Source organism: Micromys minutus, assembly GCF_963924665.1.
Source record: "Micromys minutus genome assembly, chromosome: 12".
Lineage (NCBI taxonomy): Eukaryota > Metazoa > Chordata > Mammalia > Rodentia > Muridae > Micromys > Micromys minutus.
Genome location: NC_137981.1, coordinates 24,560,469 through 24,587,589, shown reverse-complemented (window position 1 = coordinate 24,587,589; position 27,121 = coordinate 24,560,469). Strand labels below are relative to the sequence as shown.

At 38.2% G+C, this 27,121-nt stretch overlaps 1 protein-coding gene across 1 annotated transcript in view; it reads left to right on the top strand.

Annotated features, from left to right (window-relative positions):
* The window catches only part of GRID1 (glutamate ionotropic receptor delta type subunit 1), a gene marked incomplete at both ends in the record, with an annotated part of 697,530 nt that overhangs the window by 565,439 nt on the left and 104,970 nt on the right, over window positions 1-27,121 (top strand). Inside the window, 4 exons of the mRNA XM_080926245.1 lie at window positions 13,821-13,922; window positions 15,469-15,666; window positions 19,207-19,531; window positions 20,581-20,719. Coding sequence (XP_080782371.1) covers window positions 13,821-13,922; window positions 15,469-15,666; window positions 19,207-19,531; window positions 20,581-20,719 — 764 coding nt within the window. The remainder of the gene's footprint in view (window positions 1-13,820; window positions 13,923-15,468; window positions 15,667-19,206; window positions 19,532-20,580; window positions 20,720-27,121) is intronic.

The window sequence follows — 27,121 nt, the reverse complement described above, 5'->3', positions numbered from 1 at the left end:
GTTTTGTTGATGGATTAATTAATTATTAGCTAGTTGTGGTACTGAGGCTCTAACCCAGCACCTTGTGAGTTCCAAGTCTGTGCTCTTCTACTGAGTTACGTCTCCTGCCTTAGATGGCATTAATTTAATCTGTTTTACCAATGCTTTTCTACCATTCAAAACATTAGTTTTCAACACAAAATCATTTGAAAGAGAAAACCTAGCTCAGAGACCTCAAACCATTATAAATGAGTCAGCACAGAAGGAGCCAGCCTTTTATAGTGCTTCTGGTTCAGGATGTAATATGGGTTTGTTAAAAATCTAGAATTATCAGGAAGCATAACATCACAGGCAATGAGGAGGAAGTGCCCAGGGGGTGATGAAAAACAATAATTTCCTAATAAGATTTTATTAAGGAAATCAAAATGAAGAAGCAATAGTTTCTGTCTTAGAGAGATTATCTGTTTTTGAATGGATGGACATGAAATTTTAATAGATTGTGCAGAGCATTACCATAGCTCTATGTCAGGACATGATAGGCTTGACAAAGGAAGATGCTCACTCCTGAAGATGTGAGAGATCATCATAAGAGGGGGTTTAAACCATAAATAGAAATTAAAGAAGAAAGGGAAATGATTGTGACCAGGGGGAGGAGATGCTCCAGGACTTAGCAAGGGTGTTATGGGAGACACCCACCTCTTTTTTTAAAATATATAGAGATTCGCAGAACAGGCTTGCAGAGTATAACTTGTCAGAATTCTGAATGGTGAATAATGTGTACTGTATAGTCAATTCTGATCAATACAAACTAATGAAACTTAGAAAGCGATTAGTGTGAGTTTGAGCATAATATAGACAGGAGAGAGAAAAACACAGACTCCATGAGAGCTACAGATAAGGATATTTAAGCTTAAGGAGAGGGATTAACTAGCTGAAGTCACTTGCTAAAGATTTCAGGCTCACAGTAGAAGAAATGGGATTCTAGCCTGGGTTGTTCTGCTGTGCCATTACCAGAACATCCAGTTTATTTGAAGAGACAAAACCAATACACCTAAGACAATTAAAGAGAGATACAAAGCCAACCTTACAGCCATAAGCTAGATCACTGTGTAGTTTCAAAATGAAAACTGCTTTGTTGTTTTTCTTGTGATTATAAAAGCAATGCTTCCTCTCTGTACAACAATTCACATATTACAGAACTGTATTGTGCCAGAGAGAATGTCCCCTGAACCCTTATGGCTCCAATAAAGCCCAAAACAGCTACTTATAGCAGCCTTTGTGCTTAGGCAAATGTATCATCTCACAAACTGAAATGAGCATTAGGAAAAGTTGGAACATACTAGGTTTAACATTAAATAATCACCACCCTAATGGAACTATTTGCAGGTAAAACTTCACCTACAATCTTTGTGTGCTTATTTTTGAGACAGAGTCTTGTTATGCAGCTCAGGATAGCATTAAACTTATGACACTTTTCCTGCCTCAGCCTTCCATGGGTTAGAATTAAAAGTATATGCTGCCATACATGGCTTTATTTTATTCTCAAACATTTAAGCACTTTCATTTGCTTTTTTCTTTTTTTTTCTTACTGATTGATTAAAAAAAAAAAGAAGGATACATTTACAGATTTTTAAAGACATTTTGGCATAACATTATATGAATATTTTTGTCAGTGCTTAATTCTTTTAGAGGCTTGTTAGCATGCATAGAAATCCCACTAGTTACCATATGCATGAAGGACATGTAGGACAGAGCATAATATGGAAACAGATTTCTTGTTGGGTATAGATTAAGCATAATGATCTGTGAGTACCAAAAATTGCCACAATGCTATTATCTTAGCTCTTGGATTATTAATGATTTGAGGTTCAGGTATACCACACTCTGAGAGAGTGCTATACATTTATTTGTTTCCCTATGAAGGACTGAGGCTTTCTTTCTTTCTTTCTTTCTTTTTCTTTTTTTCTTTTTTTTTTTTGGCCTTTGTTTTTCTTGAGCTTCATATAGTCTGTGAGTTGTTTCTGGGGTATTCAGAGGTTTCTGGGGTTAGTGTCCAATTATCAGTGACTGCATATTATGTCTGTTCTTTTGTGACTGGGTTATCTCACTCAGGATGATATTCTCTAGATGCATCCATTTACTTAAGAATTCCATAAAGTCATTGTTTCTGATAGCTGAGTAGTACTCCATTGTGTAAATGTACCACAATTTTTGTTTCCATTCATCTACTGAAGGACATCTGGGTTCTTTCCAGCTTCTGGCTATTATAAATATGACTGCTATGAACATTGTGGTGCATGTGTCTTTGTTGTATGTTGAAGTTTCTCTGGGGTATATGCCCAGAAGTGGAATAACTGGGTCTTCAGGTAGTACTATGTCCAATTTTCTAGGAACTGCCAGACTGATTTCCAGAGTGGTTGTATCAGTTTACAACACCACCAACAGTGGAGAAGTGTTCCTCTTTCTCCACATCCTCGCCAGCATCTGCTGTCATCTGAATTTTTGATCTTAGCCATTCTGACTGGTGTGGGGTGGAATCTCAGGGTTGTTTTGATGTGCATTTTCCTGATGACTAATGATGTCCAGCATTTCCTTAGATGCTTCTCAGCCATTCGATATTCCTCAATTGAGAACTTTTTGTTTAGCTCTGTATCCCATTTTTTAATAGGATTGTTTGATTCTCTGGTGTCTAACTTCTTAAGTTCTTTGTATACCTTGGATATTAGGCCTCTATCAGATGTGGGGTTGGTAAAGATCTTTTCCAACTCTATTGGCTGCCGTTTTGTTTTCTTAGCCTTACAAAAACTTTGCAATCTCATTAAGTCCCATTTGTTGATCTTTGACCTTAGAGCACAAGCCATTGGTGTTCTGTTTAGGATCTTTTCTCCTGTGCCTATGTGTTCTATGGTTTTTGCTACTTTCTTTTCTAATAGTTTCAGTGTATCTGGTTTAATGTGGAGATCTTTGATCCACTTGCACTTGAGCTTTGTACAGGGAGATAGGTAAGGGGCTATTTTCATTCTTCTGCATGCTGAGTGCCAGTTGAACCAACACCATTTGTTGAAGAGGCTGTCCTTTTTCCATTGAATGTTTACAGCTCCTTTGTCAAAAATCAGGTGACCATGTATGTGAGGGCTCCTTTCTGGATCTTATATTCTATTCCATTGATCCACATGCCTATCTCTGTACCAGTACCATGCAGTTTTTAACTATATTGCCTTGTAATATAGCTTGAGGTCAGGGATGGTGATTCCTGAAGATGTTTTCTTGTTGTTGAGGATGGATTTCGCTATTCTAGAATTTTGTTATTCCAGATGAAATTGCACATTGCTCTTTCTAACTCTATGAAGAATTGGGTTGGAATTTTGATGGGGATCGCATTGAATCTGTAGATTGCTTTTGGTAAGATGGCCATTTTTACAATGTTGATCCTTCCAACCCATGAGTATTGGAGAGTGAGTATTGGAGATCTTCCTCAATTTACTTCTTGAGAGATTGGAAGTTCTTATCATACAGGTCCTTCTCTTGCTTAGTTAGAGTCACACCAAGGTATTTCATATTGTCTGTTACTATTGTTGCTGAGACAATACTGTGACAAAAGTAACGTAATGGAGACCATGTTTATTTAGACGTACTATTCAAGGTTGAATGACTATCTTGGTAGGAAACTGTGGGACAATTGTTCACATTACATCCACACCAAGAAGGCAGAGAGACAAATGCCTCTGCTCAATCCAGTTTCTTCTTTTTATTCAGTTCAGTACTCCTGCCCATGGAGTGGTGCTGGCCATGGTTAAAGTTGCCCTTCCTACCTTAATTACCCTGACCTGGATAATCCCTCTTGTACATACCCAGAGGCCAACCTAAATGCAGATCACCCCTTACAGAATTTCCCACAGGCTCCTCTCGCCTAGGCATTTTCTAGATCCTGTCCTAGTGATAGTCAACAGTCACAACAGTTAATTTCTGGCCACTTGATGCCACATAGCTCCCAGGAGCTAAAGTACCATCACTCAAGTGTCCTGCTGTGGGTTGTATTGTTACTTTGAGAATCTTTCCCTCTAATTATTCTTTCCAGATGGTCTTAGATGTGTCAGATGATAAGTTGGTCCCATTTGTCAGCACATGGTTTTTTCATTTTCAAAATATTTATATGAGCATGCAAAGCATTTTAGGTGCCATTATACATACCCATTTTATAAATACAGATAAATCTATCTTAGTGTATTATTACTGCCAGGACACTCAAAACATAGACTACTTGTATTACCATCAAGAACCTCAGCTTCTTCTTGCATGTAATACTTTCCTTCTATTCCCAGCCTCAGGCAACCACAGCCATATTTTCATTACCTGTAATATTACCTTGGTGAGATTGTCATATAAATAGAACCATGAAGTATGGAGTCTTTTGTGTCTGGCCTCATTCACATACTTTAATGCTTCTGAGCTTCATCTGTGTTGATGCATGGATCTGTAGCTTGCTGAATTTTAGTTCTGGGACAGTATTTGGTTGCATAGATGTGCCATAATTTGTTTATCTATTCATCTGCTGACCAGTCTGGAGCCTCTATTTTATTTTGCTATTATGAATAAAGCTTCTACAAAAATTCTCATACAGATATTTTTATGAAGATACTTTAGATTTCTTTGTAGAAGGCCTAGAGGTAGATTTGCTTGGTTTTATGGTAGCTGTATGTTTATTTTGTAACAAAGTACCATATTGCCTTCTAGTGTGAAGCATATAATACACCCCATATCTTCAATAGCATTTCATAATTTCCATCTTGGATTTGGGCCTATTTTATTGAGTTTTTGCAGTTTCTCATGATTCAGAAGAACATACACATTTCTTGTATATATGTAGCTTTTTAATATGTAATTTATAAAGTTATGTTCTCTATTTTTGAAAATTAAGTGTAAGTCTTCTTCAGATATAGCCACTATGAGTCTTGTATTGACTATCTGCAAACTTAGCACTATCTTATAATTCTTGGGTGCTATGTCATATTTTTAGTGGGAACTTGGTAGTGTGTCACTTTCCTTGCATGTATCTTGAATTATTTCATTTCAGCTGGAATTGCTAGAGAAAAACAAAGAATAAACACTTCACAGTATAGGCATACACCAAAACTTTGTAAACAAGGACTCCAAAAGGCTTGGATTGACCCTAATAACTGGCAAATGGAATTGCATGAAATAAAAAATAAGTATAGCAAAAGAATGATGAGGATCATCTTCTGTCATTAGAGGATGGACCATAGAATGGTAGAAATCTTTGCAGCTACCTTTTATACAGAGGAGTAGTAGCTACAACATATAAAGATCTACAAAATTAAATCTTCTAGTCAGTAAGTAAACTAATAAGCTGAGCATTTTCAAAAATATTCAATACCCTTGACCATCAGGGAAGTGCAAATTAAAACGCTGAGATTTTGTTTCACCTCAGTCAGAACATCAGGGACACAAATGAAAAAATGGTATGGATGAGAGGAAAGAGGACCTTTCTTCAATGGTCTGAACACGTACTAATGCAGCTACTGTGGAAATCAGTATGGGAGATTCTAAGATAAACTGGTGGATGAATGGATCGATGGATGCATGGGTGGATGGATGGATGGATGGATGGATGGATGGATGGATGGATGGATGGATGGATGGATGGATGGACAAATGAATGGATGAATGGGTGGGTGGATGGATAGATAGATAGATAGATAGATAGATAGATAGAGAGAGAGAGAGAGAGAGAGAGAGAGACCGACCAATCATATGCTGCCACTCCTGGATATGTATTCAATGACCCTAAGTCTTATTACCCTATTGTAAAAATAGTTGGACATAATAATGTTAGATAGTTGTTCAAAATATCTAGACAATGCTCTTGATGTTCATCAGTAGATGAGTCAACAAAATTCAGGGTACTCAGAAGAGAGCTCTGTCAGTAATATGTTTGCTGCATACACATGGAGACCTGAGTATGGATTACCAGAACTCATGTAAAAAGCCAAGTGTGGTGGCACACATTTTCACAGCACTAGGGAGTCAGAGGCAGGAGGATCCTTATTGGCTAGTTATATGTTTAGACAACAAACATATGTTTATGTTAGCTTCAAAAATAAAGGAAGAGAATGGCAAAGGAAGATACCTTACCCAATGTTGACATCTGGTACCCACATGCATATATGTTTGTGCACAAACATAAATAAATAAGTAAATAAAAATATGTTAAATTATGGTATTTTTATTTAGCTATAAATTATAATGAAATCATGATAATTTTAAGAAAATAAATGAAGCTGGAAATTTATAATAAATGAAATTACTTAAATTCAGAAAGAAATAATGTATTTTCTCCTATCTAAGATTAAGCTGATACAACCACTCTGGAAATCAGTCTCGCGGTTCCTCAGAAAATTGGACATAGTCCTACCTGAAGACCCAGTTATTCCACTTCTGGGCATATACCCCAGAGATGCTCCAGTGTACAATAAGGACACATCCACCATAATGTTCATAGCAGCCCTATTTTTTTTTCTCTTACAACTTTATTTTTTGAAAAAAGAGGGGTACATATTCCTCAGTCCTTCTAAGGAAAAAAAAAAGATAAGTGCATAACACCCTTTCAGAGTGTAGTATACCTGGACCTTAAATCATTAATAATTGAAGAGCTAAGAATATAGCCTTGTGGCAATTTTTGGTGTTCAAAAATTGTGTTTAATCTATGCACACCAAGAAAACTCTGACTGATTCCATGTTACATTCTGTCCTACATGTACTTTATGCTTATGGTAACTAGTAGATTTCAATGCATGCTATTAAACCTCTAAAAGAATTAAGTACTGACAAAAATATATTCATATAGTGTTATGCCAAAAGGCCTTTAAAAATCTGTACATATATCTCTCTTTTTAAAAAAAAGTTGTAAGAAAAAATATATTTTAAATATGATATTTATTTTACAGATGTATATATGTATATAGATAATTTATGTCTATAATGACATTCATTTACTATACTCACGGGTGAGTATAAGCATTGGAACTAGGAAGGGAGAAAACAGAGTCCTAGGAGAGGGAGAAATTTTACAGAAAGCCTTTTCTGGTGCCAGTCCGTTCATCCCAGTGAGCTTTCGGTTTCTTGAGCTTTGGTGTGCCCATTGCTGCCACCATGAGCCGTCTGTTCTGGCAATGGTGGTGCATCCGGTTTTTCTCATCTTCCTCTTTGGTGTCACTGGACAACTTTTCGTTTCTCCTTTGTTGAAGGTTTGTCATGAAGCTTCTGTATGACACAGTTCTCTTCCTACTTCACTCTTATTTCTGATTCTGACAGTTTTGCCCTCTGCTGGGGCAAGTTATTCTGGGGTTGACTTTAAGATGCTGTAACTCTCACCAAGTGCTCAATTTCTTGTGCAAATGGCCTTGGTTGAGATAGAGTCTTTCATTTCTGCCCTGTCAGAGTGAGTCACCATCCTATAGAGTGTCTGGGAACTTAATGAGTTTATCTGCCCCTTTCTCAGCAGTAGTTTATTAACAAGGTGCTGACTGACAGCTTCTGCAATTTAAGCCCTCCATACTAGTCTTAGAGCCTCTCACAGGGTACAATCCTCCATATGAATCCCCCAATGAGACATTGCTTTAGGAATCTTGGCCAAAGAATTTACCATTCTGCTCTCAGATGCTCACACTCTGCTTCTCAGATGTTGTCTTGCTTCTAAGCACATCTTCCCTGCATTTGGCTTGGCTTATGAGTTGTAATTGACAATTGGCTGAGAAACTAGTCACTGGTAAAGTGGCTGTTGAGCATGTGTGAGGCCTTTGATTCAATCTCCTGCACCCCTTTCCTAAAAAATAAAGGACTTGTAATCAATTTTCTGGAATGATTGCTGGCTAAATGTCCAATTCAAGCTCACTCAGGATAATCAGTTCTTCTTCACCTTGTTCTCCATCCAAGCCTGTGATGCTTTGAAGCCTACACTGAGCCCATTTGTCTTACAATAATAGCAGGCAACTGAATGAAAATCGCAGAGGCCATATTATTTTAGGAAAGCCCTTGCAGTGACATAATAAACCAAAACACTGCTGCCACCATACCTGTAGCCTCTGTCTCTATGACGCTGTCTATACGCTGCCCATGCCAGTCCTGGGTTGATAAGAAGAGAGTTCACTTGGGACCTTAGCTCTGGTTATAAAATGAATTTCTAATTCTAGTTCTCTCTTGAGCCCTTCCCATCAGGTTCATTGGTAGCAACTCACAAGTCATTGATCTATTATGGTGCTAGGTTTTATGAAACATGGGAATTTCGGGTTAAGTGAATAAATGTTCCTTCTTCTTTTTCTTCCCTTTCTCCTTCCCTTCCCTGGGCTCCCATCCCATCTCTGTGCTCTCCTTTCCTTATTACTTTCTTGCTCAGTCCCTGAAATGAGCAAGACTAGGAAACTGGCCCCTGAGCTATAAAGTAGTCAGATTGCTTGTAAAGTAGTCAAATTTTCATCCTCCCTTCCCACGGACAGAGAACAGCCTCCGCAATGAAGCAATAGATCACAAAGTCCAATCTTTTAAAAGAATGTTGTTCAGTTTAGGGTTAATAGCCCCACATTTACTAAAAACTGGGCCACAAAGTTCTAAATACTCACATCTTACAACTTAGTGTTTCTAAGAACACCCCCAATTGACTCAGGAAATGCATTTTTCTGAGATCAGTAGCTTGTGAAATGTATTCTCCAATTGGCTGATCTCTGGAAGAGTTGTTTGTCATCATCAGATTTTGAGCCCATATATCTCCTTCCAAGCAGTGATGGCCGTAACCCCGTGCTCCATCCCTGTTTCTGGTCTGGGTAGCACAGATCTCCACAGCGAATGAAAACACGGCTCTTATCAACTAGCAGCAGTGCTCATTTTGTTTAACAGTGCTAGAAATTAGTTTTTTTTGTGGCACTGATCTTAACAGGTCAGCTGTCAAAAGTGGGTGTCTATGGCCATCAATTCACTGAGCTCATAAACAAAATCCTGTCTACAAAATACAGTCCATGTACTGAGGCACAAATGAAATGGTCTGGAGCTATGTGACTACGTGTCAGGACATCTTCAAGTACAAGGCTTTACTGACTCTTCATTTTTAAAGTCTATTAGCCTCGTTTGGCTTTTACTGACTGAGACATTCTCCTTGCATCATGATCAGGGAGCACTATATATACCCTTAGGGTAGAGGTGGGCACACTCCCCTTCTATGTTGACTGGCCTCAAGCTTGGGAATTATTTTAAACTCCATTGGATTCTCTCGTTGGAACTATCTTGATCTAGTATTGCAGATAGGGTGTTCTGAGGCGTTGCCTCTCTCAGAGAGCTCCAACTCTGTCTTAAGATTTGGACAAGAACATATGGCTTTGTGGAAATTGTCTTAGCTGCAGGCACTGGGCTCTGTCCTCATCTGAGAGAGTAAGCTTTCTTGCCCAATGCAAAGGATCCTGAATCCTGGAACATGGTTACACTTTGATGTATTTGAAAGACAGAATATGTGTTTCACTTTGAAGTGTTCTTTTTTTGCAGGTTATAGGATGCCTAAAGGCCCGAGAGAAAAAGTTGATATTAAAAGAAAACAAAACAAAAAACCTTTGAGTCCCAAGCACTTTCAGAACCAAAGATATGGATGCTAAGAGGCTTAGGAGGCTTTCTATTTTCCTTTTCTTGTGATGTCCACATTGATTTAACTGTTCTTCCATTAGATTTTACTGAATATTAGAAAAATGTTTGATGTCATCCTACTTTCTTAATAGAGGATTCCCTGCGTTCATGACTCTTTCTTCAGACCCACCAAGATCCACCAGATCACTCTAGCTGGGAACCTTAGGGCATGAGACAGTAGTCAAGTATGCTTCTTCTAGGAGATGAGAGACCCCACCTCACAGTGTTTTGTAGACAGAATATGGACTTATTTGGTTATGATTTTAGAAGAACCTTAACTTAGTGACAGATAAGACGCCAGATGAACTTCTTTCAGTTTTCAGTCATAAAAAAGCATTGATAGGAATTTGTGTAATTGTTATGCCAGTTAATGTTTATCTAAAACTCCTTTTCCTTCCTGTTGAGGTGGTGAAAATCCTATTAAAGAAGATGAGCAATAAGTAGGTAATAATGGTCGCTCGCTATTGCTATATGCAATACATATACACATTTTAACATACTCTGCTTCATTTTAATCGACACTTTTTCTTTTCATGTAATCCGGGTTATATAATACAAATAGTTTGCACCCTATTTGTGATTCTTAATTACTCTGTTTTATGATAGGGTATTTCAAAATTATTTTATTCCTTTATCAGCCTCTCTACTTGACAGGCAGGAAATACAGATACATTTGATTTTATAAGTAAGAAAATGGAATCTGACTGAATATATTCAACAAACTTAGTGTCTCAAATGCTCTGAGCATCATTCAGGTAAAGGATGAGATCAGCTTCAGTACATGGCTCTTTCATAAAATCTGTTACTCATGCCTTCAGGTTTCCATCTTCTCCAAATGTTCACCAGTTACAGCAGCCTGTTATGGAGAGGAGACCACAGTAGTGTCGGAGGCAAGACTGGACCAAATGATGGGGCTATGCAAGGCTAGCTGCTGTGTATGGTCCCAGAGAGTGGAACAGTGAATCAGGTCCTACAGCTGCCCCAGAGACTTATCCTGAGGATAAGGCTCAGGAGACCATGTCTAGTGCAACTTTGCATAAATCCTTGAAGCCATGAGAAACATTAATTAGCTGTTAAGAATGTAACATTCTAATGTATGATAATAATACAAGATATGTTTGTATCTTAACATCAGGAGAAAATGGAAGCCTAGAATTATCAGTGAGACATCTACCACTTTTCTGTTAGTCTAAAAACTACTCTAAGGTGAAAGTATTTTAAAAACGAGTCCTAGTTTATCAGACCCAGAAGAGGGAGAGAAATAGCATCCCTGGGCAGAAAGAATTGAGCGTAAGGTTTGGGAGGAACATAATGAGCATTGGACGAGGGGTATTCCTGGGTCGGAATATTCATGGCTGGGCTGACTGGGCTGAAAGTCAGAGTGGGATTATGCTTGGGAGAGCTGTTATTTTGGGTCAGGCTTAGGAATATTTGGAGCTACTCTGTAGGAAATGAGGACTTATTAAAATGATAATTTACCTACTTTGTGTTTTGACTTTTTGTGAAAATTTAAAAGATGTATTTTATGCATTTAAGGATTTTGCTCACATGTATATCGATGCACCATATGCATGCTTGGTGCCCATGAGAGGTGGAAAAGGAAATTGGCTTTGCTGAAACTGGAGTTAAGGATGGTTGTGACTACCATGGGGGTGCTGAAAATCCTGGTTTCTTGTAAGAGCAATAAGTATTCTTGACCACTAGGGCATCTCTCCAGGCCTGGTTTGCTTATTTGAAAGGTATATTCCAACACATAGGGGATTGATTAAAGAAGAGTTGTTAGTACTGAGATTAATAAAGCAATAAGGCAAGTGTTGCAATGGTTCTGCCTGGAGTAGTTCTGTCTGGAGCTTAGTAGTGAGTAGAAAGAAAGCATATGTGGAGAGGTATTGAAAGGCAGAGCTTGTCCTGCAAGAGAGCTAAAACCTAAGCAGGCAAGGGGTTTATTTCATGCTCCCTTTTGCCTTTACTCTCAATTCTTGCGCCCACGTATAATCTTAATACAAATACAGCCTGGATTCTGAAGGCTAGACAAAGCACCATACTAGGTGCTCATTCAAGACAGGGTATCAAGGTGTTAAGATTCTCCTTCCCTGTGCCAAGGATGCTTGACAGCAGCTGTACAAATCCAATCATAACATAGAGTAGAATCTCCGGATGACACACTGTTATGTCAGGTTTGCCTTCATCATAATGATGAATGCCTTTGCCATTCTGATGGACAAAGATGCCTCTAAACACTACACACACCCAGAAATAGGGACTACAAATCAGGAATCAACAGCTCCAGGGTCAGCTAAACAGTTATGGGATGCAGATGCAGATGGCCAAAATGCAACCTATTCCTGACCCATTTTGTATCATACAAAGGGAACAGGAAATAAATCTCTTGACTGGGTATTTCCTTTTGTCTCTAATTGACATTTTATTTAAAAGATTGTATTTACTTTTATTTGATGTATACAAATGTTTTGTATACATGTGTGTAAGTGTACCACATGCATTCAATACTTGTGAGGCCTGGTAAGGATATTGGATCTCCTGGAACTGAATTTATAGGCAATTATAAGAGGTCTTCAGGGTTCTGGGAACGGAACCTGTGTCCTCTGCATGAGGTTTCAACCGGTAAACCATGTCTTTGGCCCTGGCCTTAAGTTTTAATCAGCTTCATGAATCCAAAGTCTGGGTGCTATTTCTTGGAACCATCATGGGAAATAGCCTCATTGCTTTCCCTTTCTTCAGTTCTCAGAGAATGGCACCATTAACATCCTTGATGTCTTTGATTAAAATTCTGGGGAATAGTAATTTACTCTTCACTCCAGTGTGCTACGGATTAGTTTGCAGTGGTGTGGCCTCTTTAGACTATAACCATGCACTAAATTAAATTATTCTGTCTCTACGGGCAAACACCCTGATATTTAAGATGGAGTGTATATTAGTAGTTGTTGGGCCCAGAGTAACAATAAGAAATTCCAGGCTTCTTTTAGTGTGTGACCTGCACATATCTGTAGTTTTAGAACTACCAGTTTAATTAATAGCAGTGGTTCACAGTCCTGGCTGAATGATAGAATCACCAAGTGAACTAACCATACATACATTGTCTACTACCAGCCAGTTGAATCAGAATCTCAATAGATGGATCAAGGTGTGTTCAAAACAGTTCCCCCAAAAGAGCCCAATATGCATTTATACTATTAGGTCAAGGTACATTAATATTCCTCATTACCAGACTTCAAGGATTTTATTTAGTTGACTCAAAAGGGTCTATTGTCTCTGTCTCTCTCTGTCTCTCTGTCCCTCTGTCTCTCTGTCTCTGTTTCTCTCTCTCTCTTTCTCTCTCTCTCTCTCTCTCTCTCTCTCTCTCTCTCTCTCTACATACACATACACACATACACACACACATATATTCTCTTCAATAATATTTGGGAATTATTGGCAACACAGGGGTCTGGTCATTATTACTGAAACCTTGTAGCAGTGCAGTAAGGAACCGTGACTCTTGAACAGCTTTACCTTTGTTGACTCTATTGTTCAAAAGTTAGAGTCCTCTTCATATTCATAGACTATGCACCAGAGATATAGCTAATTATTAGATATAGCCCAAGGCCTCATAAAGATTTTGGCAGATGCAAAGCACATGCAGTTTTCTACTAGCTTCTACCTACATTTCACTAAAAGTTATAGAGCTTGTACTACAGCACAAATAGGTGGAGTATTTAGCCCTGGGTAACATAGGCTTAGCAGGCTATCTACTTGTGGTTTAGTTAGTTGAATTATTATTCTCAATTTAACCCATGTGGTAGCATGAGATGGAAAGTTAAAGTCACAGTTAGGGAAGAGGACACATTGTGGGGAACACCGTGATACTGTTTTCATGGAAGACAGAATAAAATTTGATACAAACAAGCATTCCTGAGGCCAAATCCTGCCAATTGACATTAGTTTAGAAATTTTTGGAATTCTTAGGGCTCCAGATGAGATGATGGGAGAAGAGAAACTCTGTGTTTGATGTATTTCTCTCCTCTTTATGGTTTTTTGCCTCTGGGTCTCTGAGAAGCTGTTGCTGTCTACCTGATTTGTTTAAGATTTCAGTTTGGAAAGAGCCTCTAAGATGTTTACAAGTCTTCCATCCCTTCTTTTCTGTTTTTCCTCCACAGCTGGCGACCTGGGACTCGGAGAAGGGCTTGAATGGCAGTCTTCAGGAGAGACCCATGGGCAGCCGCCTCCAAGGACTGACTCTCAAAGTGGTGACTGTCTTGGTAGGATCATGAGGATGTCCTGGGAACTTTGTTCTCCAGGTCTCTGGGTCAGAGGCTCTTCTATGATTAATGCAGGCTTGAGAAGGAGATAGTAAGGTCTCTTTGGATAATGCAGGGTTGAGAAGGGGATCTTGAGGACCCACTTCAGTTCCTAGGACTCCTGTCATTCAGATAATGATATGGATAACCTATTTTGGAATGAGATGGAAGAGTCTTCCCATGGGCTTCTGGAATTTCCAGGGTATTCTGTTGAAGGGCCACTCATGTTTCCTGCTGCTAGGATCCCAAGAAATATTAGCAATGTGACCTGAGTCTTGATCTCCTACTACTTCTTGGAGAACAGTATGGGTAGCCAGGTTCTCTAGAAAGATGCCTAGGGAAAAACATTCTCCTAGTGCCCAACACTGCTGTGGGAAAAGGTGATACTAAATTTGCAATGAATAAATGTTTATTAGCTATAATTTTTCCACATAGATTTCTTAAAATCATAGACCTACACAATTGTCAGACTGATATTCCTTTTTTTCTTTTAGAGAATCTGAAATTTTTCACATTTTGGGGTAGGTCAGTCATAATTCAACTCCTTCTTTCCCACTGAGAAACTCACAAACCTTGTCCTGCAGCATTTCTGCATTTTCTACGTATAGACCACGAGTGAGCCTTATATCCTGTTTCTTTTAACTAAAGTACCTCCATTAGATGGATTCCCTGGGGCTCTTTGCCCTCAGCACCTTCATGTTCAGTTTCACACAAGAAGAAATGGTGGGGATGGATGACAGAAATGTTTTATAGATGGTCATCTACCTCCCAGGACATAGCACTAGTCTGTAGGTATAAACTCAACATGGGATTGGGTTCATGATAGAAGGGGGTTAATCTTTTCCTATGCTTTGACTTTTTATAGTGTTATTTTGACCTGTTAATGGGCACTTATTTTCTAATACAACCAGATAGATGAAATGGTGCCTTCTTTCCATCTAATACCACATAGCTTTATGACCATGCATTACTCTACATAAAAAGTGTTATAGTTCTTCTGTGGCTCCCCTAGAATAATGGCATATACTAAGGACAGAGTCCTATGTCAATATGAATTCTATAGAAGAAGGAAAGAATATTATTACTCAACCATTTTATTGTAGGGTCTAAGGGTTAGGATAGAGGCTAGAAAGATATACACAGGACAATTAAATACTCACTGCCCCATGCTGACCTGTTGGCTGGAGCACTGTTCCTGTGCACTGTACCTTGACTGTCCATAAAGTGCTTTTAGAAAAGAGCAGAGGAGTTCAGCCTTTGGGTAGACATTGGGTAAATACCAACATTTCACTACTGTTGTTGCTGCTGGTATCATTATTGTCCATGCTGGTGATAGAACCTAGGGTCTTACATATGCAAAACCTTTGCCTTTCCACTGAGCTATGCCCTCATCCCTAATACAACATTCAAATATTACAGTTCATCATATTGGCCTCTGTACCAATATCCTGGGAATATATGTCAGTAAACCTGTTGGGTTGAAGAATGTTTATTTTGTTTTCTGCAGGAAGAGCCTTTTGTGATGGTAGCTGAGAATATCCTTGGGCAGCCCAAGCGTTATAAAGGGTTCTCCATTGATGTGCTGGATGCACTGGCTAAGGCTCTAGGATTCAAATATGAGATATACCAGGCCCCTGATGGCAGGTATGGTCACCAGCTCCATAACACCTCCTGGAACGGGATGATCGGGGAGCTCATTAGTAAGGTAAGTTTTGGGATCAGAGCCACAAAGAGGGGCATTCCACTATGTCTCTAAGAGATAACTGAATTTGGCTCTTTGGAGTCCTTGGATGTACACCGAGATATCCGTTTCCTCTCCCTCTTTCATTCTGTGCCTGTTCCTGCTCTTTTATTTTCTCATACTCTGATAATCTCAACTTTTTCCATTTTGTAAATGTTGGCTTTGTGTGCTGAGGTATAGCCACCCCATACTTTCACATAACAATTTTACATTGTACTGTTTCCTTCTATCTGCAAAGTAATTTCACATTGAACCTTACAGCATCAAGGTGATTCATCATCTCCTACTCTTATTCCTGTTATTTCATGGCCTCTGTTACAATGGTGACCCCCTCTCTGATATTACTGCTTCTGCTGACATTGAGCATTCCTGACATTGCTGTGGACAAACTTAGATTAACAGTCCCTTGTCACACTGACCTCTAGTTACCTTTGGTGTAAATATTCCTCTGTATCATTTTAGCATCTTGCAGGTCACCATCTCTGCTACTTCCTGACCACAGCCTCTTGTGCTGATTATTTAAGGGTGTGTGTGTCTTTTTCTCATAAACCAGAATCTTAACCTTTTAAGCTTATGTAGGAAGACACTAGGCCTGTTCCTCTGCCAGTTTCATTAATCTTTTATTGTAAAAGAACTTTATTACAGTAGAATTTAGTTCCTATAAAAATTACCCGGCTTAAATCTCAGTTCCAATGATATTTAGTAATTGTACAAGCACCACTGTAATCTTCTCTCTAAGCACTCCATTATTGCACTGTGGCCACTCATATCCAGCTATAGTTCATTTCAGTTTTTACTCCTATCCCTTAGTCTCCTTGCTTCTTCTAAAGCAGTGGCTCTCAACCATCCCAATGGTACAACCCTCTAATGCAGTTCCTCATGTCCTTAGTGACCCCGGCCATAAATCTACTTTGCTGCTACTTCATAACTGTAATTTTGATACTGTTATAAACCCTAATAGAAATATCTGATATGCAGGACATCTGATATGTGACCTCTGTGGGGATCATGACCTACAGATTAAGAAGCACTTTGCTATGTTGCTGCAGTAGGGAACATTGTGTATATGTGGAGGTTTATCATATGTGGTCAGTTGGCATTCAAGTGTGAGATTTATCGCTCTTGTATATTTCTGCACCCCTCTGACACCGTAGCCTTTCCTACCCTGTGTACCCATCCAGAAAAACCTTCATGTGCTTCATTACATACGGTTTCCTGTGTTCTTCATTATTTGTTATTTACTTTATTAAAATCTTGAATCAATTTTGTTATCTACCCTCAATGTGTACAGTCAAGTTTTACATAAAATTTAGAGGTCTATACAGATTAATATATTAATGGTGCATATATGTGATTTCTATCTTCCACTGTGTCCCCATTTTTTCTTGTTGAGTACCATGGCTACATCCCTCAGAGAGGTTTCACATATTTTTTTTTTTTTTTTTTTTGTCATCAAGTTCAAGATACCTAATAACTTTTGTTTCTTCTCAAAGGAAAAACAAGTTATCCTTATATAATTTGGAAATAAGTTGAAACTTTATGTAAAAATTCTACTTCTTATGAAACACATGCTTGTAAGTACAGGGCCTCCCTCATTAGTGGGGTACTCTCCCTTCTAGTCACAGGAAGCCCCCTGAAATTGTACTTTAAGTTGATATGTGTGCGCCTCTCGATCTTGCTCCATAAATAATTCCCCATCCATCCTATGCTACTAACTTCCCTTGCTCTAATTTAATCTCTTCTATAGCTCTTTAAATAGTTTATGAACATTATTCTTTATTACTGTGTGTGTGTGTGTGTGTGTGTGTGTGTAGTATGCACTTATACATACACCCCTGAGTTCATATAGTATCCAGAGGAATTGCAGGAGACAATTCATTTCTTCTACCATATGAGTCCTATAGACCAAACTCAGGTCGTCAATCTCAGTAGCGGAATCCTTTACCTGCCAAGCCTCTCAGGGGCACTATTTCTCAGATGTTAAATATTGCACAAACTTTCACAACCTTAAAAGAGATGTCTTGATCTTTGGTTCTTGAGAAGGGCAATAGAAACCTAGCATGCTCTGATATACGTAACTTCAACAATTTCCCAGTGTTATTCTAGGTTGTTAGAATTCAACTTAGGACCTTTATATATATATATATATATATATATATATATATATATATGCCTTCAAGCTTGCACATTAAACCTTATAAAAAAACCCTTCTATGTACATTTTCTCTATTTGAGCTTATAGTTAAACTATACAGTCTTAATTGGTCATTCTAAAACATACCTATTTCTGTAGATTCCTTGAGGCAAGGTCAGGATGCTGACTGTACATTTCAGCACCTTTGTGTTTTAAGGGGGGGCATAGGTCCCATTATGAATTCCCATTCAGTGATCTAAGCATGGAACTCTTAACCTTTACAAAACGGTTCATTTTAATGCACTCTTGGAGTATGATTTTCAGGTAATATGGCATGTCAAGAGAGACTCTTCCTGACTATAGAAGAATTAGCCAACATGTCTTCAGGTCTTGAGTTAAGAGTAATATGTGATCTCTGTTTGAGGATACTACCTTGGCTTAAAGTATGTATATAAAAGCAGAAAGGCAGCAAGATGGCTCATAAAATAAGAATACTTGCTGTTCAAGACTGAAGGCCAACGTTTAACTTCTAGAAGCCATGTGAAGTCAGAATTATACACACAAATAATAAATAAGAACTGTTTAAAATTCAATGAAGATGAATATATTTTGAGATTGAGTATGGTTGTACAGTCATTTAACTCTGAAGTATTTTAGAAATAAAGCCATTGATATGGAATAGTAAAAGTTGAAGAAGCTTGCTGGAGACATAGCATGTGTCTATGCCCTGGCTGGCCAGGAAGGATGCAGATTAACTTTGAAGAAAGAAGGGTGTCCTTGGTAGGAAGTAGAAGGCCATGTGTGCTTTTGGGTTACATCTATTTGGTGATGTATTTCAGTATTAGAACACCTTTGACTGGAACAAAGGCAGAAACAACAGAAGACAGAGTTTGGTAGGTAGACTGAAAAGAAAATGAACAAATGTAATTCATAGAAAGTGAAAGTACTTCATTGAATAGTAATGTCTTGGAAAGTGGTTCTCAACACTGCTAATGCTGTGACCCTTTCATTCAGTTCCTCATGTTGTGGTGACCCCCATCCATTTTGTTCTTACTTCATAACTGTAACTTTGCTAGTTATGAATCATACTGTAAATATGATTTGCAGGGTATCAGATATTCAACTCTCCAAAAGGGTCATGAGCCACAGGTTAAAAACAGAAGTCAGTTCTAGGTCCAGGGAGAGACAACTGTAAAACAAGGACAACATGGTGTTTGGTTTTTCTTATGTTCTCTGAGTTCTCACTGGTCAGCTCTCAAACCCATTGCGTCTGAGCAGATCTTTGAAATGGGTAGAAGGTGGACCTTGACCTAGGGTGGAAATCAGCAAAGAACTAAAGGCCACCTCTTACTAGCTTCTTTGTCTTTCAGAGAGCAGACTTGGCCATCTCTGCAATCACCATCACTCCAGAGAGAGAGAGTGTGGTAGACTTCAGCAAGCGGTACATGGACTACTCGGTAGGGATCCTCATCAAGAAGCCTGAGGAGAAAATCAGCATCTTTTCCCTCTTCGCCCCCTTTGACTTTGCGGTGTGGGCCTGCATTGCTGCCGCCATTCCTGTGGTGGGCGTGCTCATATTCGTGTTGAATCGGATACAAGCTGTAAGGTCTCAGAGTGCCACCCAGCCACGACCCTCAGCTTCTGCCACCCTGCACAGTGCCATCTGGATCGTCTATGGAGCCTTTGTTCAGCAAGGTACATTTCCAGTTTTCTGATGTCTGAATAGACCCGGGAACAAGAAAAAGCTCATTCTTTGGCAAAATTCTCAGATGCATACCACAAAAGTCATTTAAAATGTAATTTTATTTGATTGTAGGACAATGCCAGTATCAGACTGCACTCTAGTTTTCTAAGCAATATGAGGTAGAGATTAAATAAAGCCACAAAACCTCAACTTCCAACCCCGATTCTCTATTTTAGGTAAAATTAACTTTGGTCTTCCGTGCATTTTCTTCCCCTCCCATGGTAGAGTGGTTGCTATATACATGAGGGTGTCAAATGTACTTGAGAACAAGCATCAACCCTGTGCAGCCATCTGTAAGCAGTTCTTGAACTATAGAGCCTTCTGCCCTCCAGGAGCCTGATATCACCTCTACCCAGTGGTGTGCTTCAGGATTGTATAATTTTGACCGGAAGTCACAAATTACAAATGTCTTCATGTGAATAATCTCTGCCTGGTGTGCAGCATAGCAAAAGCTCTCCAAGGTTATAGGAGAATAGGAAGGAGCTTTCTTCAACTGCCACCTGAGGGGACAAAGAAAAATGAAAGCTATAAAGGGGTAGCTTCTCACTGAAAGTTATGTGCAGTGCTTTCCCTATGTCCTAGTTGTGTGTGGGATCATCCAGTGAGAGCCAAATATTAATAAAAGTGGTATGGGCAATCTTATTTCTCTGGGTGAAAAGAAATCAGGAAGACCCCCAGGTAGGAGGAAAGTTTTTATTTACAGAATAAGTGTACTCTGTGTGAATTTGAAATTGCTAAAGATCTTACATTAGGCCCCAGGAGTTCTTCCCACAGTGAAATAGAATCTTCTGGCTGGAAGACTATATTTTTGGTGTTATGACAAATTTCTCATCACTAGATTCCAATCCTCTGACCTTTTCCAATATTGGTGGTTTTAAGGATGTTTTCTTGAAAATATAATGTCCTATGTACACGTGCTAGCAGTCTTTGACCTTGTCCAAAGAGGGCCCACTCTTGTTTGGTGAGAGATGGGTAAGGTTAATCCCTCTGTATTTTGCAGGTGGAGAGTCTTCAGTGAACTCTGTGGCCATGCGCATCGTGATGGGAAGCTGGTGGCTCTTCACCCTCATTGTATGTTCCTCCTACACAGCCAACCTTGCCGCTTTCCTCACGGTGTCCAGGATGGACAGCCCCATAAGGTATGTCTGCTCTTCCTTGATCTCCATCAGCTATGAAAAGCTTCAGAGAGGATGTAGTCATGCTGAGGCTGCGTCATGGCACAGAGAGCACCAGGCAGAGACACACCCAGACATAGGCTCTGTAGCTAGATGAAGGTCTCTATGATCCTGTGTTTTATTTTAGTCATAATTACATACAAGTATAAATTAAATTTGTCTGAACACTTAAACATCAATTATAAAAGTAATAAATCAAAACACTAAAATTAACAAATTAAATTTCCTCAGATACTTTGGACTAGAAAGTAAACTCACTTAATAAAAATTTTATCAACATTCATGTAAAATTAATGGAAATCACAAGTCTAATATATTTTCAGATCTTCAAAAATCTTTAATTTTTTCAAATGTGTTAAATGGACCCTGGAAATGGCACAGATGGTAAAGATAGCACATGTCAAGGCTGATGACCTAAATTCAGTCCATGGCACTTACATGTGGAAGGAAAGAACCAGATCCTTCACATTGTCTCTGACCTCTACATGCATGCCAAGGTAAACATGTAAACACACACACGAACACACACACACACACACACACACACACACACACACCAATTATTTAATTTTTGCTTATATTCATATAATTGTAACAGTTTTGTCAAAAGCGAATTCCTTTTTTATTTAATTAAGATATCATTTCAGGTATGACTCCCTTCATTTTTGAAAATAAAAATAATTTTAAAATTCTACAATGAGAGGATAAATTTGATGTCACGGAGTTACTTTTGAAAATGTCTTGATCATGATCAGATTCTCAAATGCAGTTCAAATTGCTGAAAGAACGAACAAACGTGCAATGTAAACATGCATAAGAGCAGACAGTGCTGAGAAGGGGGCAGTCTGGGCTTTCCTGAACACCGCCGAGTAGCACAGTGGTTCCAACATGGCCTCTCACCTGGGCTCTGCTGTTGAGCTCCTGCTTTGTTTTCGTTCACTATATCCCATCTTCAACATACTGGTTTTTTTCTCTCCACACACCTATTGAGTGTTCCATTTCAACCTATTCCTTTTGCTCTGATCTGACTACTTAAGAGCTCAAATTCTTTGATGAGGATGCAAGATCCAACTTGATATTATCCAATATCATTATGAAATTGATATTTTTACTGAGATGGCTTAGAATCCCATGCAGTTGTAAGAAATAACACAAAGAGGCCTAGGCTCAGCCTAGTTTTCCCCAGTGCAACATTTAGCAAAGCTGTAATATTGCATTTCAATCAGGTGTTGGTAACGATATGATTTTATTTGGATTTTCCACTACATGTGCTCTATGAAGGGAGTGGTGCACGCTGTGTTTTTCCAGTCAGCCTGAGTCCTCACACTCTTCCAGGTTGTTGGCGTCATCGTAGTTCATTGCTTCTCGCCGACGCCTGCTTTCCATCCAGTACATTTTGTTTAGACATCCACTCACTGAGGGATATTGAGGCTGCTTCCAGACCCTGGCAATTATAAATAACACTATGATGAACATTTCTGTAGGTTCCTGTGTGAACATAAGTGTTCATTTACATGTGATTGTTTTGTGGCAGTCGAATGGTGAGGTTTATAAGAAAATCTGCTGGCACCTGGCGTTGTTCCTACCTTTTGTTTCTTCAATCTCATGTGTTGGATAGTGATTTCTCATTGTGGGTTAAATTTACATTTTCCTAATGAGCAATCATGAATAATTTATCAGCATATATATATATATATATATATATATATACATATATATATATATATATATATATTATCAGTATGTGTATATACTTACACATCTTTGTCAGTAAATTGTCAGGTTTTGTATTTTGCTCCCTTTCTAGTGGGACTGCTTAAATCCTGCCATTGACTTTGAAGGGCTTCTTGAGTGTTTCTATCTATATATTTTACACACTTTATTAAATGTTCTTCTCCACCTGATATATGATTTGCAACCATTTTGTTCCACTCTGTAGCTGGCCATTTAGAGCTCTTAGCTGGATTACAGAGAAAAGACGTTGATTTTGATGAGGTTTAATGTAGAGCATGTGCTTTCTTAAGTTGGTTATGCTTTTGATGTCATATCTTGCCCTAGTCTAAGACCTTAAAGATGGTCTCTTTTGTAAAACGTTTATACTCTTATGTTTCCTCTTTGGGTGCATAACCAGTTTTATGTGAGTTTTTGTATTTGGATTGAAGTTTTGGTTGAAGTGGGTTTTTTTGTTTGTTTGTTTTGTTTATTTACTCTTCCAAGCATTGTTCTTTGAGTAGTATGGACTCTGTATTGTTGAGAGGAATTGAGATACAACGCCAGGCAGAAGACTTACCCCTGCCCCTGCAGGGTCAATAGCTTAAAAAATAATATACCAAAAGTGCTTTGGGGAGGGGTGGGCCAAACACTACAGTTACAGTTATGAAGGTGGGGTGGAGGCTCTCAGCAAGGCTCTTCTACCTAGGAAAAATCGTGTGATTTCCCAGACTGAGGGAAACCATCAAGACTGGAAGAAGCATGAGAGGCTATGCTATGAAGTTTGGAGATGAAGATTTGCAGGCTTTGTATCTCATTGTTTTAAAATATAATCACTCAATACTATCAGATACGGGCTCAGTGGCTAGGGAACAGATTGAGAGTATTTGTTAAACAGTCTTTTTTTTTTTTTTTTTTTTTTAAATTTGAACTACATGAATGTATTTTCTTTTCTCAAAAGAAAATCTGAAAGAAACAGTTTTCACATTCATTTGGAAAGGATTAATGCTCTGCATAGTACTGGTTACCAGCCAAATCATATCTGCCAGAAAATACTGTATAAAGCTGACAGCCCTTTCAAGGTGAAAGGCTATTCTTCCCATTGACCATACAATGTACAGCTATAACAAAGCTAAACAACATAGCCACACTTGTCAGTTCTCATGATTAACATATGGACATGTGTTAAAATCCAAGCAGTTTCAAGTAGAAAATCTGGTATCATTAGCTATAGCCCTCACCATGGTAAGTAGATCTGAACGTATTACACTGTAACGAAAATGCATTCCCATTTACACCCGGTCCCTTCCAATCACCTTTCCACTCTCTGCTTTCTCTGGTTAGACATTTGAAGGCTCTGCATGTGAGGTCAAGAAGAAATATTTGCCTTTCTGTGCCTGTTTTGTTTGCTTGTTTGTTTGTTTCTTACTTAACAACTTCCAGGGTCTTATGGCTAAATTCATTGCAGTGTTTAAAAAACAAAAAGTGCTTGCTGTCTTTTTCTAAGAAGGGGGGGGGGGGTGTCTGGAGTCATGGAATGGTGATTCCTGGGATAATCAAAAGAAAACTCGAGTAAGTGATTGAACTGATATGTAAATAAAAGTTTGGGCTTTGGTTGGTCTGTGAGCTGAGGTATCTGGATGAGCTCTCTGGAGATCTCCAGAGAAAGCTGTCTCAAGCAGAGCATAGCCTGTCAACTTCAGCTTCACTCCACAATTGACTTTGAGTCTTTTTTTCACTGCCCTCAAACACCCTTTCTCTCAGGAACCCCTCTCCCAAGCCAAGGCTGGTTCTTGACACTTCTGCAATTTTATGGGGTAGCATAAATGTCCTTCTTAGGACTGGGCCCACAACCTTTGTTGAGTAATGAAATGAAAACTCTTCCCTAATAAATGGAAACAGCATCTGTCTAAGGCTGTAAACATGGTGGCTTGCTGCTTTGTCAGATTAGTTAAACACCAGTTGTAAGCTCTCTGTCTGGGACATGAGTTGTTAGCTAGGCTTACAGCTTCAGTTGTAGGTTGGTCCTTCTTCAGATGCTTTAAATAAGAACACCACCCCTGTACCTCTGTAGAATCATATTTTTGCTTGTTTAGTTCCCAGTTGATAAACTGTTTGGAAGGATTCAGGGGCATGACTTCATTGCAGGAAATGTGGCTCTGGGTGTTGGATCAGGCCCAGTGTCTCTTACTCTATTTGTGTGCCTGCCTGTGGTTCACGATGGAAAGTTCTGTTACTTCTCCAGTACCATTTCTGCTTGCTTGTGTTCCTGCTCCTCACCATGAAACTGTAAGCAAGTCTCCTATTAAGTGCTTGCTTGCCTGCCTGCCTTCCTTCCTTCCTTGCTTTCTTTCCTTCCTTCCTTCTCCTTTTTTTTTTTTTTTTTTAACAAGAATTGCCTTTCTCATGGTGTCTTTTGACAGCAATGGAACCATAACTAACACACTTCTCTAATTTTTTCCTAATGCCCAGGTTTTAAATTTAATCAGAAGGCAGTTGGTTACCTCACCATAGTCAGATTTTGTTTTGCAGGTTGGATTACTGATTCATGGGATGAGGATGATGCCAATATTTTTTGCCATTCATGTGAATTGTAAAGTTGGGTGGTTTACTTAAGATCTCTCCTCTCATTGTTACTGTTGTAGATTAATCATGACTTTCTTCTTAAAATTGCTATAAATATATCTCAATTTTTGTTATAGTTTTCTCTTTTCATTTGTTTAAAGATTTTGGGGGATACTAATTCTGACTGTTGAGATGTTGGTATTTAGTGAATTACTCCTCTTATTAGTCTCTGGCTTCACAGCCTCGTGGTTTATACGATTTCAATATTCTTAAAATTTCTTAAGCTTTAATTGGGGTCTAACATATAATTAATACTGGAGAATTTTACATATGGGTTAATAAATTGTACATTATGTTGCCACTGAATTGATTTCATTTCTGTTAGGCCATTTTGTCTATAATATTATTTTAGCCTGTTCTTGATTAATTGAATTCCTGTCTAAATAATCTGTACATTATGATAGTGTGGTGACAAGTATTTCGATTTTCTTAAAATCGCTATTTATTTCTTCAGTTTTGTTCATTATTGCTTATTACACACAGGTATTACAGTATTACACTTCTGTTATACAATATTGATAAATTGATTTTATTATATAATTTTTCTCACCCCTTATGACAGTTTTTGATTTAATATTTCTTTGTCTGAAATCCACATAGACATTCCTGTTCTCTTTTGTTTAAAATTTGCATAGAGCATCTTTGTTTTTTACTTACCTTTTTAAAAATATACAGTGAATTACTTATACATAGTATGTAGTTGAATAATATAAAAAATCATTTTATTAATATTACTTTAAAGTAAAACATTTAATCCATATATAGTTAATATAAATATTGATATGAAGAGACTTTAACCATTTTGCTATTTAGTTTGTACATGTCTTATACCATTTTTCTCCATTAGTGTCTTCTTTTGTGTTAAATATACTTTTGTTTCTTGCTTTAATGCCTTTATTTGTATACATTGTATCTTTGAATTTAAGTTGTTATATATATTATAGTCTCAATGTTTGCATTATAATTAGCATCTAATTTATATCAGTCTAATTTGCATAAAGTAACCTTATATTAATAACATAATAACTATCCACTAGTGTAGATGTGATTTGTCTCCTACCTTCTGTTTATTTAATATTTGAAATATTGTCCGAGTTTTCTGCCACCCACTCAGAATCAGAATTCTGAACTTCTGAGTCTTGTCTTCAGAACCCCATAGTTTAGCTAAGTAACTTACCTAAGTACTAACTTTTTCATAGTGTGCCTTTCTAGAACTATTAGCTCTTCACACGAGTCCTCGTTGCTTGAACTTTCCTGGACAGCTTTCCATTCTTTTTATTTCTGGGGGAGGTTTTCATTTTTCTGACTGGATAAGTTCAATTTACATATTTTTAAATTTCCTTTTCCCTCTATCCTCCCTTTTTGTGGTGCCTCCTGTTATCTTAGGCACAGGTTTATGAATTCCATTCTCAAATTCTGCTTATCAGCAGCCCTTCCGATATAATTGAATTAATATTTAAAATTTTTTCATTTTAACCTGTACGTGTTCTTAAACACTGTGCAATATTATGAAAGCATATATATATATATATTTTTTTTTTTTTGTTAAAAATCTTTCTTGTGCCTTTTTGGCTTCCTTTGCTGTTTGTTGTCCTTGACTATTAAGAACTCTTTGCATAAAAGGCAAATAATGTTGTACATGGACATTTTAGTCGTATACATAGTAGCAATTTGCATCTTACATTCTAGTCGTTTGGGGCGGTTTATGAATTTAGGTAAAGAGGTATAAACTGTGATTTCCATGCCTGTAGCTGGTTCAGTAATTTTCTATCAAAGAATTACTTGGGAGTTTTTTCCTCCAGTACTTGTAGCATTCTGGTTGATGCAGCTCCTGTAATAGTTAGAAAAGTCACCGTATGGCTTTTTTAAACTTCCTCCTTGCTGTTACTATTTTCTACATTTTACAGACAAATTACTGTTTGTCAGCATCAACTGCCCATGAATCAGGTTTCTACACACTGTGCTCTGCAGATCTCTGAGGAACCCAGGGGCTTTCTGTTGTTCCACCTTAAATTTGTCTCTGTATGTATA